This window comes from Phallusia mammillata, chromosome 2 (genome assembly GCF_965637545.1).
Source record: "Phallusia mammillata chromosome 2, kaPhaMamm4.hap1.1, whole genome shotgun sequence".
NCBI lineage: Eukaryota > Metazoa > Chordata > Ascidiacea > Phlebobranchia > Ascidiidae > Phallusia > Phallusia mammillata.
This window is the reverse complement of record NC_137253.1, coordinates 11,742,129-11,759,068: the sequence shown is the minus strand read 5'-3', so window position 1 is coordinate 11,759,068 and position 16,940 is coordinate 11,742,129. Positions and strand designations below refer to the sequence as shown.

The 16,940-nt window shown below is 37.4% G+C and overlaps 2 protein-coding genes across 2 annotated transcripts; both read right to left on the bottom strand.

Moving 5' to 3' along the window:
- Positions 1-731: 731 nt before the first annotated feature.
- Positions 732-6,402, bottom strand: LOC145212803 (organic cation transporter protein-like). The gene is made up of 11 exons (XM_080081055.1): positions 6,235-6,402; positions 5,668-5,746; positions 5,319-5,392; positions 3,775-3,878; positions 3,183-3,337; positions 2,729-2,897; positions 2,407-2,646; positions 2,028-2,242; positions 1,713-1,895; positions 1,498-1,636; positions 732-1,423 (listed from the first exon to the last, which is right to left on the bottom strand). The coding sequence occupies exons 1-11, from the start codon at positions 6,388-6,390 to the stop codon at positions 1,345-1,347; spliced, it is 1,593 nt and encodes a 530-aa protein (XP_079937181.1). The 5' UTR covers positions 6,391-6,402; the 3' UTR covers positions 732-1,344.
- A 1,785-nt stretch (positions 6,403-8,187) lies between these two features.
- On the bottom strand, positions 8,188-16,237 carry LOC145212801 (organic cation transporter protein-like). Its single transcript, XM_080081053.1, has 11 exons — positions 16,048-16,237; positions 15,707-15,785; positions 15,302-15,378; positions 14,731-14,834; positions 14,362-14,516; positions 13,797-13,965; positions 13,355-13,594; positions 9,617-9,831; positions 8,977-9,159; positions 8,780-8,918; positions 8,188-8,719 (listed from the first exon to the last, which is right to left on the bottom strand). The coding sequence occupies exons 1-11, from the start codon at positions 16,213-16,215 to the stop codon at positions 8,611-8,613; spliced, it is 1,638 nt and encodes a 545-aa protein (XP_079937179.1). The 5' UTR covers positions 16,216-16,237; the 3' UTR covers positions 8,188-8,610.
- Between the last annotated feature and the right edge of the window lie 703 nt (positions 16,238-16,940).

Sequence of the window (16,940 nt, the reverse complement as noted above, 5' to 3'; positions counted from 1 at the left end):
TTCACAAGGGGGCGTAAACCTTAGCGGCTGTAAATGGGTTGGGTTGGGAAATATTTACATAATTTTTTTACATTAGTAACTACTTTTTTGGGTTAGTTTTATTGAATTTTAAGTGCTAATACCTTACCTTGACCCTAATAGCCCTAACCGTGAGCATTTTTGGAGATATAACCAATCAAATTTGGGGGTAGATTCTCGTTATGGTGTAAGTAGCTCTACCCGTGTCCACGGTTTAGAGTTGTTGCGACAAGTGGGGAAAACATTTAAATTGCACAATTTAGGCAAGAGGGGCTTTTACTTGAGCAACCCTAAAATAAAAAAGCATTTTAAAGCCTATATACCACAAAACATTTTGACAAACCATATCCTTCAGGAACATTATGATACTTAAACCGTAACTCTGATCGAAAAAACATTAGGCAACGTTGAAACTAACTTATTAATTTCTTAAACACTGCGTGTCACACCGCAAAAAGTGACGACAAAGCAAGTTTTTACGGACACACAAGGTCGTGACGAAAAGAATGTTGTTAACACATGTCAGTCAAGATCGTTTATTTGCTTTCGGTGGTGTTAGAAGTTTAGTTTGTGCTCTAATCAGGAAATACCCATTATAGGCAACAACGCCTGATTTAACACATGTAATTTTAAACAATAAATTATACCTAATATTAATTAGATAATAGTTATTATAACCAAATTAGATAATAGCTATTATAACGTCAAGAAAACCCACCAGCACTATGCAGTCAGCAAAAATATGAACTTATAACACTATGCCCTATGTTTGTCCAAATTACAAGGTATATGCCAATTCACACCACAACTTACACGATTTATACTGCAATAAATGTTACAGTTGACATTGCTAATCCTTACCAAACAACGGACAAACTGTGTGTGACACAAAAATAGGAACATCAAAAACAACGGACAAACTATGACACAAAAATAGGAACATCAAAAAGAGATCTCGCTGAACTTCGCGCATGCACCGACGTAACAATCATAAAACTTTTTGTTGTATAGAGTTGCACTACTTACAAATCAAAAGCCCCACTCGGCAATCAGAATCAAATTTTTTCAGTTTTTAAACAATTTTGAAAAAACATACCAAATAATTTTGCCCCCCCAGACTCTCATTGGCCCCGATGCGGCGCACCGGCTGCACCACCCTCTTGTTGGGCCTGGACGCAAGTTTAGTTTACAGTCACAAACAAGAGTAATTGATAGTTTCATTGACGTAATGCACGAGACCCTTCACAAGTAAAGTAATATAAAATGTATTTGAAACTGTTTGGATCACCCAGTTGTGTAAGATTCAACGAATTAAATTACACTCGATCAGTGACCAAGGGAACCATTTTTTGCGTTTACCGGTGTTTCTCTCTCTTTCTTCTTATTCCTCACTCTAGACACATTTCTAAAAATGTAATAAGTTAGTCTAAACTTTAACCACTAAGTTAACTATTGGTGAATGACAAAAAATGAAACTACTTATTCGGGCTTCGGGCTTCCTCAATTGTTTGCGGGAGTTTAGTGTTCTTGGTTTCTGGCATCAACAAGTAAGAAAGAGCCGACATAAAAATCGCCACAGCCATGCAGATAGATGGCACGGTTGTGTCACCTGATTCACCTATATAAAAACAATTATACTTATACAGTCAAAAATCTTGTTTAATTCGATTTAAGTAAGAATGAAAACATCCAACCTGCAAAAATTATGACAGGTGCAATCATTCCTCCAATTCGAGACGACCCACTCGACAAAGAAAGAACTGAATTGCGAATATTGGTGGGGAACAGTTCCCCGTTGTGTACGTAGATTATATTGTACGAAACAGATATTGTTAATTTTGCCACCATAGTTGCAACTACAGACGCCGAACCATGCCCTAAAAGAGTAAAATTATTGTATTACAAGGGAATATTTGGTAACAAACACTTTCAAAAACAGAATCAGGCGTACACCTATACACAATATGAGGTTCGATGACAATAAAAATAATAAATCATCCTATACTTACATTTAGCAAGAAAAGGGGCTCCTACAACTCCGGCAGAGGCAATAAACATAAAGGTCATGTAGCTGTTTCGCCTTCCGAGATGTGTGACGCCAAAGTAGTAGATGAAACACGAACCCATTTCGGTGAGAGACCCATAAAATACATTCAGGTGTCGGTCTCCGCTCAAATTGTCGTTGTTTAAGGCGATGACATAATAAGTCATAGTTACAATGTTCCTGTGTATAGCAAACGATTATTATCACCCTGGGTAAAGTAAATTTAACTCCAGTTTAGGCGTTTTAAAGCCCTGAGCTTCCTGTAAGCAGACAAATCACAAAAAAACTGTAGCATTTTTATCTAGATTTATAGATTTATGTACACATGAAAAATTTTCAGGTACCATGACAACAGCACGATGACCAGACGACCAATCAAAAACCAGGCTTTCCATAAATGCTGTTGGAGTGAACATATGGTTTCCGAGTGCAAGTCTTCAGATATTTTGTCCTCGATTAAAGCTAGGGTTGCCGATTTGTCGGAACTTTTATTGCCGTTGTAATTTGCTATTTTTCGGAGAATTTTTTCTGCTTCATCCTTTTGGCCAGTGGCAAGCAACCAAACAGGTGATTCGTCGATTAACCTGGAATTTGGGTTTTTTCACTTAAATTGGAAATTTGATTGGAAATTCAACAAGTTAATTTAACAATATAGCAATCACCAACCAGAAAAATGGAATGTGCAGCACCCCGATAAGTCCACAAAAGACTAGAAACCATCTCCAGCTTACAAACAAATACGTGAGTAGAGCTAGCAGCATGTAACCGAGGGCAAAGCCAAACTCTGCACAGAAATACGCAAAACTTCGTCTCTCAATTCTCACCATCTCAGTGCCTGAAAAATAATCACCCAAGCGCTTCAATCCAAAATTGAAGCGTATGTTTGCATAATATGGTATTTTTTTATAAAATTTATTTTTAATCTTGTATTATCTAGATTCTAGATTAATACACACTTTCAGTTAGTAAAGGTAAAAGAGATAAAGGCTCTTATTTCCAATTGGTACATAGAAATATAATCCAAATCTGCACAATTTACTTCTTATAACTCAAAAATCCACAATCAAATTTGGTTTTGTTATGCGTCCAGTAATCTTTGAAGTATGGTCAAGTCACTTACCGAGGACTACCATGACTTCGAAGTTACCAACTGCAAAGAGACCACTGATTAACAGAAACACAGCATACATGGTAACATTGGTTGAAAAACCGGTTATAATCGAAGCTGCATATTGACCGAAGGTGAAAACGAGAAACGCAATGCGGCGACCAAACCTGAAACAAACAGCAGTAAGAAAAGTTTGACATTTCGTTCCGTGATATAATAAAAATATTAACGTATATTTAGGCTATATTAGTACAAATGGGATATGCCAGTCCGGCCTTTAAAGGCATTAATTAATTAATGCCATTTAATTAATGTAGATTAAAAAAGAAGGAGGATTTTACGGGTTTTAAGGGAAAGACTTTTCGACGTTGTATACAGGGTTTTTTTAAAGTTTGGTTTGGGTGACCGCTAAGTAGTTTTAAGAGACCGCAAGTGTTTCATTTAAATACCAAAAAATAGCCATATTTGCTTAAACGAATTATTTATTAGGCTACTGGCAAATTTTGGGAAACCGCTACAGAAGTAACACCTTAAAAAAAACACTGGTTGTATACATGCTTTCTAAATTACAATCCACAAAACAAACTGATTTGAACTGATTTACCTGTCCGACATATAACCACAAAACAGACCGCCTATCATTTTCCCAGCCATGTAAATTGAAGTTAACATCGGTTTAAGCCAAGCTCGATCGCAGACAAGTTGAAACTGTAAGAATGTAAATTATAATGCTTTTGCAAACCCAGGATAACTAATTACACAACAAATATTAAAGCAGTATATTGCTACTCAACCTAAATAGCGGACGCCGTAAATTTTTAAATCACTTTTAATTTTCTGAAAAAAGATTCAAAAATATTACAATGCAAATAAAACCACGAGATACTAAACCAGTGGTTCTAAACCTTTTATGACCGCGGCCCCCTAAAAGTAACCTTTCGTCTTCGTGCCCCCTTATGTTTACCCCCGTAAGAGAGAGATCGGCCGCATTGGCTAGTGTAGCAGCTTATCATTTGTTGGCTCATATGCTTTTACATTGATACTGTGACACTGAGCCGACTTCACTGTGGTTCCCAAGCAGTTGCTTGGCCACTGTGAGCCAGTTTCATTTGTGCTGTATGCCCAGTTGTGGCATCGCACAGACTGGGTGATGTATGGGGTTGTACCCTGTTGCTCACCACAAACTGGAGTGCCGTTTGATGGCTACACTAGCCAATGCGGCCGATCTCTCGTCACCAGCTGCACTGATGAGACCTTATAGGTCGAAACAGTGTGCACTGTCTGCAGCTTATCATTTGTTGGCTCGTATGCTTTTACATTGATACTGTGACACTGAGCCGACTTCACTGTGGTTCCCAAGCAGTTGCTTGGCCACTGTGAGCCAGTTTCATTTGTGCTGTATGCCCAGTTGTGGCATCGCACAGACTGGGTGATGTATGGGGTTGTACCCTGTTGCTCACCACAAACTGGAGTGCCGTTTGATGGCTACACTAGCCAATGCGGCCGATCTCGCGTCACCAGCTGCACTGATGAGACCTTATAGGTCGAAACAGTGTGCACTGTCTGCAACTGTTGATTTAATTAGGAAATTAAATCATTTGCAACACACCTTATTCTGAGCATTATAATAGAGAATGGCCCATTGTAAAAAAAATTGGTCATGTGCCCTGGTTGGGAACCACTGTACAAAACCAAGGTTTGTTTGTTGGTTCTTTATTTCATCCGTTTTCTTTAAAATACTTTGTTTCAGTGATGTTTTTCAGTAGTCTTTAATGGCTGTTTTGTTACAATTATTGTTGAAATTTCTGAACGATTTTGACAAATATCGGATTGTTGGAAGCTTATAAAAATCATTCTACTTTATCACTGCAGGCTTAACGATTCATAAAATGGATTCGTTGCTGCAAAATGATGGGCACAACTGAGTGAAAACATTCTATAAAGCAAGAAGCGGTATGTTAAAAGTTGTATTGGTCCCAAAGTAAGTTTATGCAAACGCATATATCTTCCCCAGTTATGATGTGAGTAGGAAGCGCGATAGCATGAGCTAATTAGTCATTATGCAAGGACGCCAGATTCACACCTAACACTTTAAGGTTGCAGATTAGATTTACAGGTTCCATGAAGAAATTAAAAAGAAATAGATACCTTTGTCACAACTGTTTGCACATCCCCTTTGAACTCAAACGATTTACAAATCTCTGTTTGGTCAGACGTATTGCCTAAACGTACAAAAATATGTTTAAATTATGACATAATTGTGTCAAGTTTTTAAAAAAATAATTAATTATGAACAAGATATTGACGTTAACTATAATGATACGTGTAATTCTAATTTGTTGAACTCAAACTTCCGTTTTCAAGGGAAAACTGGCTACAAATAAGTTACAAAACACAAATGAAGTCAAATTTTTGTATCCTTAGCTGTTTTTGGTTTTTCTTGAGATATTTATTGAGTGTAAATTGCAAACAAAACCTACAAGTATATGTTTCCTACCAAGATTCGACGAAACGTTGTTGTAAAGCGAGCAAGTGTCCGTTGTAGAACTCGAGATATTCACAATGTAGTTGGTTACCTTTAAAACGTAATCCACATGCCCGTTATAATAAGGTCATGATGAATGAAATTTTATCTTGAGTAAAAACTGATTTTTGAAACACAAAATATACTAATGTTTCAATATTTTTTACACATTGCAAACAATATGCTGAAAATGTATAATTAGTTAATTTGTTACTTTTATAGAATTCATATTTTAAATCTAGTTTAAAATTGCCTATTTGGAAAAAATATTATCCTGTTAGGGCAAGTTTAACATCAACTAGTACAGTTCAAAAGACATACATAAGAAAACGTTAACTTTTAACCAGTGCTGGATTAACCATTATACAAAGTAGACACGTGCCTACAGGCCAGTCAAAAATCCAGGCCACTTTAAAATCAGTAGAACACTGATAATTCTAATTTTTATTTGGCAACCCTGATTTTCGGGCCACTTATAAAATGTGCCTACAGGCCAGCAGACCCTTAATCCGGCACTGCTTTTAACACATAAATACTTACATCGCTGTTGTGAATGTTACAGCGAAACGGAGGTGTGCAGTGTGTTGCAAGAAATTGAAGTCCACTCCATGGGTTGGCTATGGTGCTAAGAAAAATCAGCACACACATTCGTTTTTCATACCTTTCGAACTTTTGATTTTGCTTTTTACTTTCCATTTTGCCATTCCTATTCCTATTTTGCCAAAAATAAATCACATAAAAAGGATAATGATTACACTGCTTACTAATGCAACAGTGTGTCGCCAGAAGAATTGTGTATTGATTACTTCTTCGCCTAAAGCTCAAAACACTGCTGTAACTGGAGTTGTAAGCGGGTCCGAAACCAGCAACCGATCAAATTTATTAAAAAATAAACCTCAAACTGAGCCCGATATTCCGCTTGCAAGGAAGTCAAATAGTTTAACGCTTTGATTCAACTTCTGTATTGCAAAATCATGTTTAAACTTTGTAACATTTCCTTTCGCAATTTATTATAGGTGTTTACGTGCTTTAACCACATATAGGCTATCGTCCTGTGCTGTGATTGGACGCTGCTTTGTGTGGAAATTGTGCAAGAGCCAATCTCAAGAGCACATTTAACGCCTTTATATAAAACCACACCGGTTTATTTAGCCCTTTACGTTTTGTGTCTTTCAGAAGTGCAAGACACCTATGTGAAGTTTCTCGGACTCTGTCCTGACCGGCTCAGTAGCTTGGGAAGTTTAGAACGATAGTAACTGTATAATTTGTAGTGACACGGTTATAACCTTGAGACATATTAGCCAACATTAACATAAACCATAATTACTATAATTAATTGTTTAAGTCGCAAACATACAAAACACGACACGTTACCGTTGAGCACAAACTAAAAAAATAACAACGTCCCTCATTGAAGAGCCAGCTGGAAAAGGGGCCATAATTAAAGCTTAACTGCAAAATGTGCCGAAGGTAATAGTGTTGATTTGTAAAATCAAGGCAACGCGCTCGTGTCAAGCACGCAGGCGCGGTGCTTGCGTTTAAAACAAAAGTAAGTGAAAACAAGGAAAAAATAGTGGATATGCAAACAAAAAACAAAAATCGAAACGACACAGAAAAAAGTACAAGGTAGTTTGTTCACAAATATTTAGTATTAAATTTCACCGTACTTCCTTTGTTTCTTTACCGTATTTATTTATTTGTTATCTCTGCATGCTTTTAAGCAAATTATTTAGCTGAAAACCATTCTGTAAGTTCTTTATCTGTTCGCAAAGTTTCAATTAATGGGTGACTATCATTAACTTGATTCATAGCTACATGATTCCTGAATATTTCTACGTTCTGTTGCGACTACTGCGTGTATCTGTTGCAAAAAGTGACTACATGGCAAATTTGCCGTCGACAGACTTTGTGGTGCAAAACAATCTTGTTAACACATGTACATCAAGATTGTGGTGGAAGTAGGTCGGTATGTGCACCAATAAAAAAAGTTATCCAGCATGTGTTGACTTTCAGTCATAAAACCAATGATTGTGGTGAAGCAAAAAACACCATTTCTCCACTGATAAAGCGTAGTGAAAGAAAGCTTGGTTCTAGCCTTAAAGTTTAATTTTCATAAGTTGACTTTTTAACAAAAGGGCCGCGGGCCATAAGTTGCCGACCCCTGATCTATAGGCAACACGTATCATCTTTAAATGGCGGTGTCGTGATTAAACAATATGTATTAATTTAAAATTTGCGACACAAGCAAATGCGATAGTATGAAACAAATATTTTTCTTTGTGACTGCAATGCCGTCATCAAAAAATTTTCTGAACAAGTTTAGTGTTTATTTATATCTCTCTGGTTAAATAACCGCATGCATTTATGTCCAGTACGCTTAAAAAAGAAAAGGAAATAAAGTAGATTATTGTATTTAATAAAAAACAGAAATATAAAGTTTGCCTGGTAATTTATTATAATTTTTTTTTAATTTATTACTTGCATGGGCTTGTTTAGTACATTATTTCGCAAAAAATTGTTACGGAAAAACATCATAGATTTGCATCACAGATTGACTGGAAGATTGGTCAATCTAAAGTTCGAAGGCGTAAAGCATTTTTTTTATTTAAGTGTGTAAAGCAAAATGTTCAAAAGCACTGATTTCGCTCGAAAAGTCAAAAAATCCCGATCACCGTTTGGACTGTTCGTCACAGTGACACTTAACGTGACGTCAAGCAACTACAGGGAGGACTCCGGTGTGACATTGAGTGGAGGATCAAAACTGCCAATTTTCGATAAGTTTTGATTTGGACCAATGTTCCACCTGGGGATCGCATATTATGGTAGAAAACTTCTTCTGTTTGTTTGTAAAGGGGTGGCGTTGTGTTAGAAAACCTCTAAATAGGAAGGCAAAAAGATAGGTGGAGAACCACTAAGCTAGACGTTCAGCAAAGGTGGAGAATTTTGACAAGCAACCAGAGGAACGGTGTTTGCGTTCAAAGGTTGGTCTTCCGTTTTTTCCTCACTAATCCCTCTTGGTACACATCTAAATTTAAAGACAAATCCTTTTTTATATAGTTCATATTCATGGAGGGTTGAAAATTACTTGTTCAGGTTTCTGGCTTCCTCAATTGTTTGCGGCAGTTTGGTCTTCTTGGTTTCTGGCATCAACAAGTAAAAAAGAGCCGACAAGAAAATCACCACAGCCATGCAGATAGATGGCACAGTTGTGTCACCAGATTCGCCTTTAATAAAAACCCAAGTTACCATGTTGGTGTGATCTCAAGACAGGAAACATTAAACCTGCATAAATAATAACAGGTGCAATCATTCCTCCAATTCGAGACGATCCACTCGACAAAGCAAGAATTGAAGTGCGAATATTGGTGGGGAACAGTTCTCCGTTGTGTGTGTAGATTGTATTGAACGCAACAGCTATTGTTAACCTCGCCAACATGCTGGCAGTCACAGAGGCTGCCCCTTGCCCTACATATAAATAATCATTTTTTTACATTTAGAAACCCACCGTTCCCCCACATTACATTACGTTTGGATAAAAATAGCATGTTACTAAAAATAGTGTGCAAGTGGGTGTAAAAAGCAAGTGGGTGTAAGAGAAAAAAATTTTGGACTGCTGACCAGTTAAGTATAAAGTTTGCGTAAAAAAGACTATTATGACGTGAGAGAGCGCGTCTACTACCCGAGCATCACGCCATGCCAATGAACTGCAGTAACCTAAAGCGAAAGATTGTTTGGGCGTGATATTGCAAATTGAATCACCCTGTTTTGGAATGGGAGAGAGTTAAGTTGGCATCTGTACTGTTTCGATGTACCAAAAACCGATGGCCTGTTTGTCATTAGCAGGGTTGGATTATCTGCAGTGACTATTTTGCCATAGGATTAATGTATCATCCCTCAACCAATTGCAAATCAAGCTACTTACATTTGGCAAGGAAGGGAGCAGCTGCAACCCCTGCAGAAGTGATGAACATAAAAGTCATGTAGCTGTTTCGCCTTCCAAGATGTGTGATACCGAAGTAGAAGACGAAGGTTGAACCCATTTCGGTGAGAGACCCATAAAATATATTCAGGTATCGGTCTCCGCTCAAGTTGTCGTTGTTCAAGGCGATGGCATAATAAGTCATAGATACAATGTTCCTGTATTTAGCAAACAATTAACATTGCAACATATGCCGGCGCTTGCATTATGCATATTTATGTCCAATAAAAGATACATAACTCGACTTATCCTATTCTTACAACTTTCAGTAAAGTATGGTATAAATTGTTTATGACAATTGCTACCACGCCAAGTATGATATAAATCAGTGGTGTGCAACCCGCGCAGTGTGGCTCTCAACAACACTCTGATTCAGAGCAAGTAAAAATGCACATTTTAGCAAAAACTCCCCGCTAGTTTTCGGTAAATCTCCTAAGTTGGTATACGTAACAAGAATAAACTAAGTCAGCGCATGGAAGTTGATTCACCCACACCTATGGTCTTCTATTCGCACTGGGTGTTTGTTGCGTATCTATACCGAATGTGACGTAATATACCTCTTTGTCTAGTAAACAATTACTTTGTTGTGAAAGGCAATGTTGCGACGAAACTTACTTGTACCTAACATTTTAAAGTTGATTTTAACTAGGGTTACCATATTTGATGATACACAATCCCTGACAAATTTATCTCACTTATGTTAACCTTGTTTGCGATCCAAACACTTGAAGCAGGGGTGTCCAAACTTTTTTTAACGGGGGCCAAATTTTACCAGGTAAAGACGCCCGCGGGCCAACGTTTTTTCAGAATTAAGACACAAATTTACAGGATTTAAGGAAATTTTGTGATTTTGTTGAGTCAGCACCTTCCTTTTTACCGGTAAATGAAGTTCCATGGAAAGCTTTTGCGTGATGTAGCGTCGCCAAAACCCAAAAACTTAATCCAAAGTTCCAAACTATGGCGGGCCATACGCAACACAATTTAAAAAAAACAGCCGCGGGCCACTTAAAATGCCGTCGGGGGCCGCATTTGGCCCGCGGGCCGCAGTTTGGACACCCCTGACTTAAAGGAATCAATTTAGAATATTGGAAAGTCACACAGACGGCAAAACGAGAAAACGTTAAGTACGATACTGCGGTCCTTGTCTATGAACTTTCTGCGTAGGCTTCTGTTTAGTTCAGTTCTCCTCAACCGTTTTAGTGGCACGGAACCCCCATGGTGTTTTGTCAAACTTTGCGGAACCCCCCATAAAATAACTTTAATGAATGTAAGAAGTAGGCTACGTCAAAGAAAAAGACTTGAATTTTTGAAACACACCCCAAGCACATAACAAAAGTTTACATCAGTTGAACGATTCTTTAAAACATAGCCATGTTACTTGGATCAGTCGTTTTTACATTTATCTCGCAATTTAGAGTGGATCGTGGCTGTGTTATTTTATTAAGTCATAATTGATTAATGGTGTAATCAAGGTTGATTGTACAGGCGTTCATTGCTGTTCGCAACAGTGATATTTATGAATCATTCATGCTTGAATTGCTACACCAAACCGCTGCGAACCCCAGTGCAATCCCTAAAGTTCACGGAACTCCTGTAAGGGTTGTACGGAACCCTAGGGTTCCGCGGAACCCCTGTTGAAAATCCCTGTTTTAGTTGACTATATATTAGGCTAAGTTCACTACTCTCACTATCCTTGAAACAATAATTAAACACATCGCCAACCTTTACCAAGAGCCATTCGGCCCAATTTCTCATAATAAAAAAATGCTGGTAGTCACAAATAGTGATGCACCGAAGTTTCGGTTGGCCGAAACATTTCGGCCGAATCCGTTGTTTTCCAATGTTTCGGTTTCGGCCCGAACTTTTTTAAAAATTCGGCCGAAACCGAACTTTTTTGTTGCATGGAATCGAAGCCTTAAATTTCATTTTCGCCCATACGAAACATCATAAATTAACTATTTGTTATATTTATAAATTACGAGCCACGTTGTCTGCAAAATATTACAAGTTTAGCAAAGCTTACGCATTGTGAAAGTTATTTTGGTTTGTCATAATTGAGGTCACTCGCATCAACAACAAAAGTTTCAGTTGAAAACATCCATAAGAATGGGGATTTTAGGTTCGGCCTGATTCGGCCGAAATAATTCGGCCTCAAGGCCGAATATTCGGTTTCGGCCCGAACCTTTTTAGGCGGGTTCGGTGCATCACTAGTCACAAAGACCTTTTTAAATTTGAAATAAAATGCCATTGTAAAAACGTTTTTATGTCTCACGACATTCAACTTTTTGTTGTTAGTCAGTTCCTTGCATATTAGGTACACTTAAAAATTGCATAGGTACACAAAAATGGCAAACCATTTTGGTCAGCAGTAAAAGCAAATGAACTTTCCTACGTTCGCACGTAGCAATGAATGCTGTGTTTTCTTCAGACGCGGATTTTGATTTCTGTGGTAGAGCTACTAACACCATACGTTTCGCCTGATCCAAAAGTGCTTAATTTTCGATAGGTGGCGTAAAGAGCTGAATTTTTTATTTAGCGGCTATAAATGGGTTGGGTTGGGAAATATTTACATAAAACTTTTACATTAGAAACTAATTTTTTGGGTTAGTTTTATTAAATTTGAAGTGCTAATACCTTACCCCAACCCTAATAGCCCTAACCGTGAGCATTTTTTGAGATATACCGTTTTGAAAATTTAGCACTTTTGGATCAGGCGAAACGTATGGTGTTAGTAGCTCTACCGATTTCTGTATTTAACGCGTATTGTTAGACAACTAGTAACAAACAAGTATTGTTAGGCGCGCGCACACACTGCAAAACGAAACAGTATCCTTGTGCGGTAACCGGCGCGCCGCCAGTTTACCTCGTTACGCTTCATGGTGTAGACACGGTGGTAGCTACCTACTAGAAACTTTCTCCGTTAGTATATTAATTTCATAATATATATGTATATATTTTCTTAAATTCTGGACTTTTAAGTACATTTTAACATTTCTCCCTGACGCAGATTTAAACACTAAATGTCAGGGAAAATCCAGACGTATGGCAACCCTATTATAAACGCAAAATAAAACTAAACGCAGGGGTGCGGAAATAATATCGACATGATATTATAATGCAATCCGCACCAACAGGAGGGTAAAAAACGTGTAATACGGTACATGAAAAAAAATTTTGTGGCCCTCGCTTGATGTCCAAAATTGGTTATATGGCCCACCGACAAAAAAGGTTGCACACCCCTGGTATAAATTGTTTATGTTTATGACACTTGCTACCATATTCTGATTTGTAGGTAGAGTTGGGAAAACGACTTATCATTTGTTTCGTCTATTGCTTATTTAACAATATGTGTGAGTTTTTGCCCTAGCCCGTAGTCTACGCAGAGAATCCACTGTCATGTGCTGAAAGGGTAGCCTTGTAATTCACCAATAGAGAAGCAATTACCACTTAATCACTCACACAAACGTTTGGTACATTGTTACTACAATTGAACTTTATGTTTTTTTATCATGTAATTATGTAGTAAACGAATCAACTGCAGTTAAAACACTTAAACTGTTGTTTCCCATACCTACTCCAACCTAATATGGGCTACACTCCCTATAGAGCACATGTAAAAAACATTGCGAGTTTACTACGTGATTTTGTAAGCTATTCAGCTTAAAACAAATTGTTAGTTACCATGAGAACAGAACGACAGCAAGTCGACCAATCAAAATCCAGGATTTCCTTAAATGGAGCAGAGTTGACCACATGGTTTCCGACTGCAAGTCTTCAGATATTTTTTGCTCCACTAAAGCTAGGGTTGCTGAGTTATTGGCATTTTTATGTCCGTTGTAAGTTGCAATTTTCCTGAGAACTTTTTCTGCTTTATCCTTTTGGCCAGTGGCCAGCAGCCAAATTGGTGATTCGTCGATTAACCTAGAACACAGACTATAGATTACAACTTTACCTTTTGAAATAATTGGCCGTCAGGCTTTCTTAAACAAATCTGTATCATCTTGGTGTATGACAACCTATGCATCATCTATGCAAAATGACTGATTTTGGCTTTGACACATTTAGTTTGTTTGCTCTGGATGTCATGGCCTAAACAACTAAGCTTACTGATACACTGACAAACCAGAAATATGGAATGTACAGCACTCCGACGAGTCCACCAAACACTAGAAACCATCTCCAGCTTACAAACAAATACGTGAGTAGAGCCAGTAGCATGTTACCAATAGAAAAACCAAATCCCGCACAGAAATACGCAAAACTTCGTCTCTCAATGCTCACCATTTCAGTGCCTGTAAATACATAACAAAGCAAATGACATCTTAATCAACCGATTTTAGTTTTGTGAACTAAATTTGTGCGATATAAAAATTTGCCGACAAACATCAAATTGATCTCCATTGCTTATTTAGCGGCCACCCGCTCCAAAGGCCATTAGTCCGATGGTTTATAGGAGACACTTTTCCCAAGTTGGTTTATGCGGTTATTACTGTTGTGTTGAAAATATGTTGGCGGTAGGTTTGGCTATTGTAAGAATTAGTTGTTTGCAAACAGTTGTGCGATCGATTACAGTAGAGATTTTGCGCATCATGATTTGTGAAGTTTGATAGATAACCCTATAGCCATAAACCGTATTTTCTTACAATGTGTGCACATAGGCTAAAATTTGAAGTGTAAATGTTACTTACCTAAGACTACTATAACTTCAAAGTTGCCAACTGCAAAGAGACCACTGATTACCATAAATATGGCATACATAGTAACACTTGATGAGAAGCTGGTAAGAATTGAAGCTACAAACTGACCGTAGGTGAAAACGAGAAATGCAATTCGTCGACCAAACCTAAGACAAAACGAGAATTTTAAAAATATTCATAGTGATGCTATAAACAACTCATGGCATATAACAAGTATGAAAATACTCCTAATTTGGATTGAGGATTGTTAGTTTTCTATTTCATATTCTTCAAAGGAAACTGCTTCGTAAAACTGCTCTTAATAATTTGCAAAGAATAAAACATAATAAAAAAAAAATTTTACAAAAAATTTGGTTTTACCTATCGGACATGTATCCAGCGGACAAACCGCCAGCCATTTTCCCAACCATATAGAGTGAAGTTAACATTGGTTTAATCCACGCTCGATCGCAGACAAGTTGAAACTGTAAGAAAAAAGGATTTAAGTTAAGATTTCAGTCAAGTACGTTGCACCCTTTGAAATGCACAGTTCCTTAACTGCTGGCTGCAAACAAAGGCACTGTGACTTCAATTTACAATACTTTAGGTCAAAAACGTTGCTCTGCTTTTGCAATTGGGAGCAGAGCCAATGGTATGTTCACGGTTCGAGATGTCCCGACTTACTTACGGTTTTGTCTATTATTGTACTGCACTTGACAAAGTGGTGTACGCTATAGTTTGCTGGCAATGCAGAACACGAAACAGGGCGAGACGACGTGTAGTTTTAAACGCAAAACTATGCGAATAAATGCTACACATGCGAAATAATACAAGTACATGTTCTGGAATCTGCTACAAAGGAAACATGTTAAGAAGCCATTGCAAACTCATATGTTTTGTTTTGAAAATTAATGCACCGTTGGTGTTCAGATTACAACTTTAAAGCAATTACCTCCGTTGAAACTGTTTGCACATCCTCTTTGAACTTAAACGACTTGCAAGTGTATGTTTGGTCTGTCCGATTCTTGCCTATAAATACAAATGATTTTGTAAAACCATTTTTTACATCAGTGAGGTTTCTGCCAAGCATTAAATAAAATTACAGTTAAGTAAAGTAAAAAACTTTGTAGCATCCAAACCAGTGTCGGACCGTTGGTTTTTAACAAAGGGGCTTAATTCAGGCCTGACTTCACATTCTCTGTCCGTGATGTTTTAGAAATTGCCTAGCTCTAAGAGCAGTAGTTCTGCCGAACAGTCCTAAAACGTCTTGTTTAAGCCGTCACCTACTATTGTCTATTGTTTATTTCTTTATTATAAGCCTGTCCATCGAACTTTCGGGCCTAAACGGGATTATTACCATGATTCGACGAACTGTTGTAACGTAAGCAAGCGTCCGTTGCAAATTTCGAAGGAATGTTTGTAGTGTCCTTGGTGAGCTTAAAAATAAACACGTTTTAACATGTTTTTTAATGAATATGTGCGGTTCACAGTCACAGTTTTATAGTACAAGAAGAAAACAATACATATATATTTTTATATATATATAGTAAGTGCACAACATTAGTCTTAATGTTTTTAAATGATGTGTGGCTTATGAAATTGATTTTGCATGAGGTGCTTCAAATTGCTTTTTCTGGCCTTACTTTAGTTAGTACCTACAGCAATTTTTAAAAGCGTATCTGGCACATAAATATTTACATTGTTGTACATAGACACGTTTTGTCCAGAACAGTCAAACGGAGGCGTGTAGTGAGTTGCAAGAAATTGAAATCCACTAAAAGAGTTCGGAATGGTGCTAAGAAAAATTAGTACGCAGACTCGCTTCTCGTATCGTTCAAATTTCCCCTTTGTCTGTTTCATTTTCATCTTAGGACTGTTTTGCTATCTCTGAAATTGATAACGATATAATGTATTTTTGTCCTTAAATCAGTGCTATTATAGCGTTATTATTCAAGGTACCGTTCCATTCTATACATGTGCTGTGTACAGCTGCATTGAAACTATCTGAAATAGACTGATGTAGGTACTAGGTACAAAATTATTTTAGTCTATACTGGTCCTGAATTCAGCTGGCCTTGCCCTAAACCAAAAAAAACTTTCCACATTTTTCGAATTCCGGTCAATGTTTGCCCCTTTTTATTTCATTTTTTGCGATTTGGTTGACTGCCCTCCAACGACAGGCTTAAGGTCTGCCTGACATTTCTGTAGGCCAGAAATGCTTTTCATGTTAAGTCTGGCCATATGAATATTCATTTTGCAAAAAATTTTTTTGTTCAATTTGAAACTACACTAAGACAATCGTGAACTTGAAGGTACTTATTTATTCCTCACTGCAGCTGAAACACAAAACAAAAACAAACCGTCGTCGTGGTAGAAAAACTGTGGTTAAAGTTTGCCGGTCGAGAACTCCTTTGCACTTAGGCTAATGGTTATAGTTGTTGTGTTTATTTTATTCGGTAAGATAAATAAAAGGGCACACTTCCGAAAGGGAAGTTTTACGTGAATTTGCCTTATTGGTATTGTCGCATTTTTGAACCGGCAGCGAATTTCGTAGATCATACTTGCAAAGCAAGAGGCAATAATGCATTTTT

Excerpts from the sequence above, each read along its gene's own strand:
- LOC145212803 (XM_080081055.1), bottom strand. The coding sequence starts at position 6,390 with ATGGAAAGTAAAAAGCAAAATCAAAAGTTCGAAAGGTATGAAAAACGA. Across the intron at positions 3,879-5,318 it reads TGCAAACAGTTGTGACAAAG|TTTCAACTTGTCTGCGATCG; the intron begins GTATCTATTTCT and ends ACATTCTTACAG. Across the intron at positions 3,338-3,774 it reads TGTGGTTATATGTCGGACAG|GTTTGGTCGCCGCATTGCGT; the intron begins GTAAATCAGTTC and ends TGTTTGTTTCAG.
- LOC145212801 (XM_080081053.1), bottom strand. The coding sequence starts at position 16,215 with ATGAAAATGAAACAGACAAAGGGGAAATTTGAACGATACGAGAAGCGA. Across the intron at positions 9,832-13,354 it reads GCTGTCGTTCTGTTCTCATG|GAACATTGTATCTATGACTT; the intron begins GTAACTAACAAT and ends TGCTAAATACAG. Across the intron at positions 8,919-8,976 it reads ACCTGTTATTATTTATGCAG|GCGAATCTGGTGACACAACT; the intron begins GTTTAATGTTTC and ends TTTTTATTAAAG.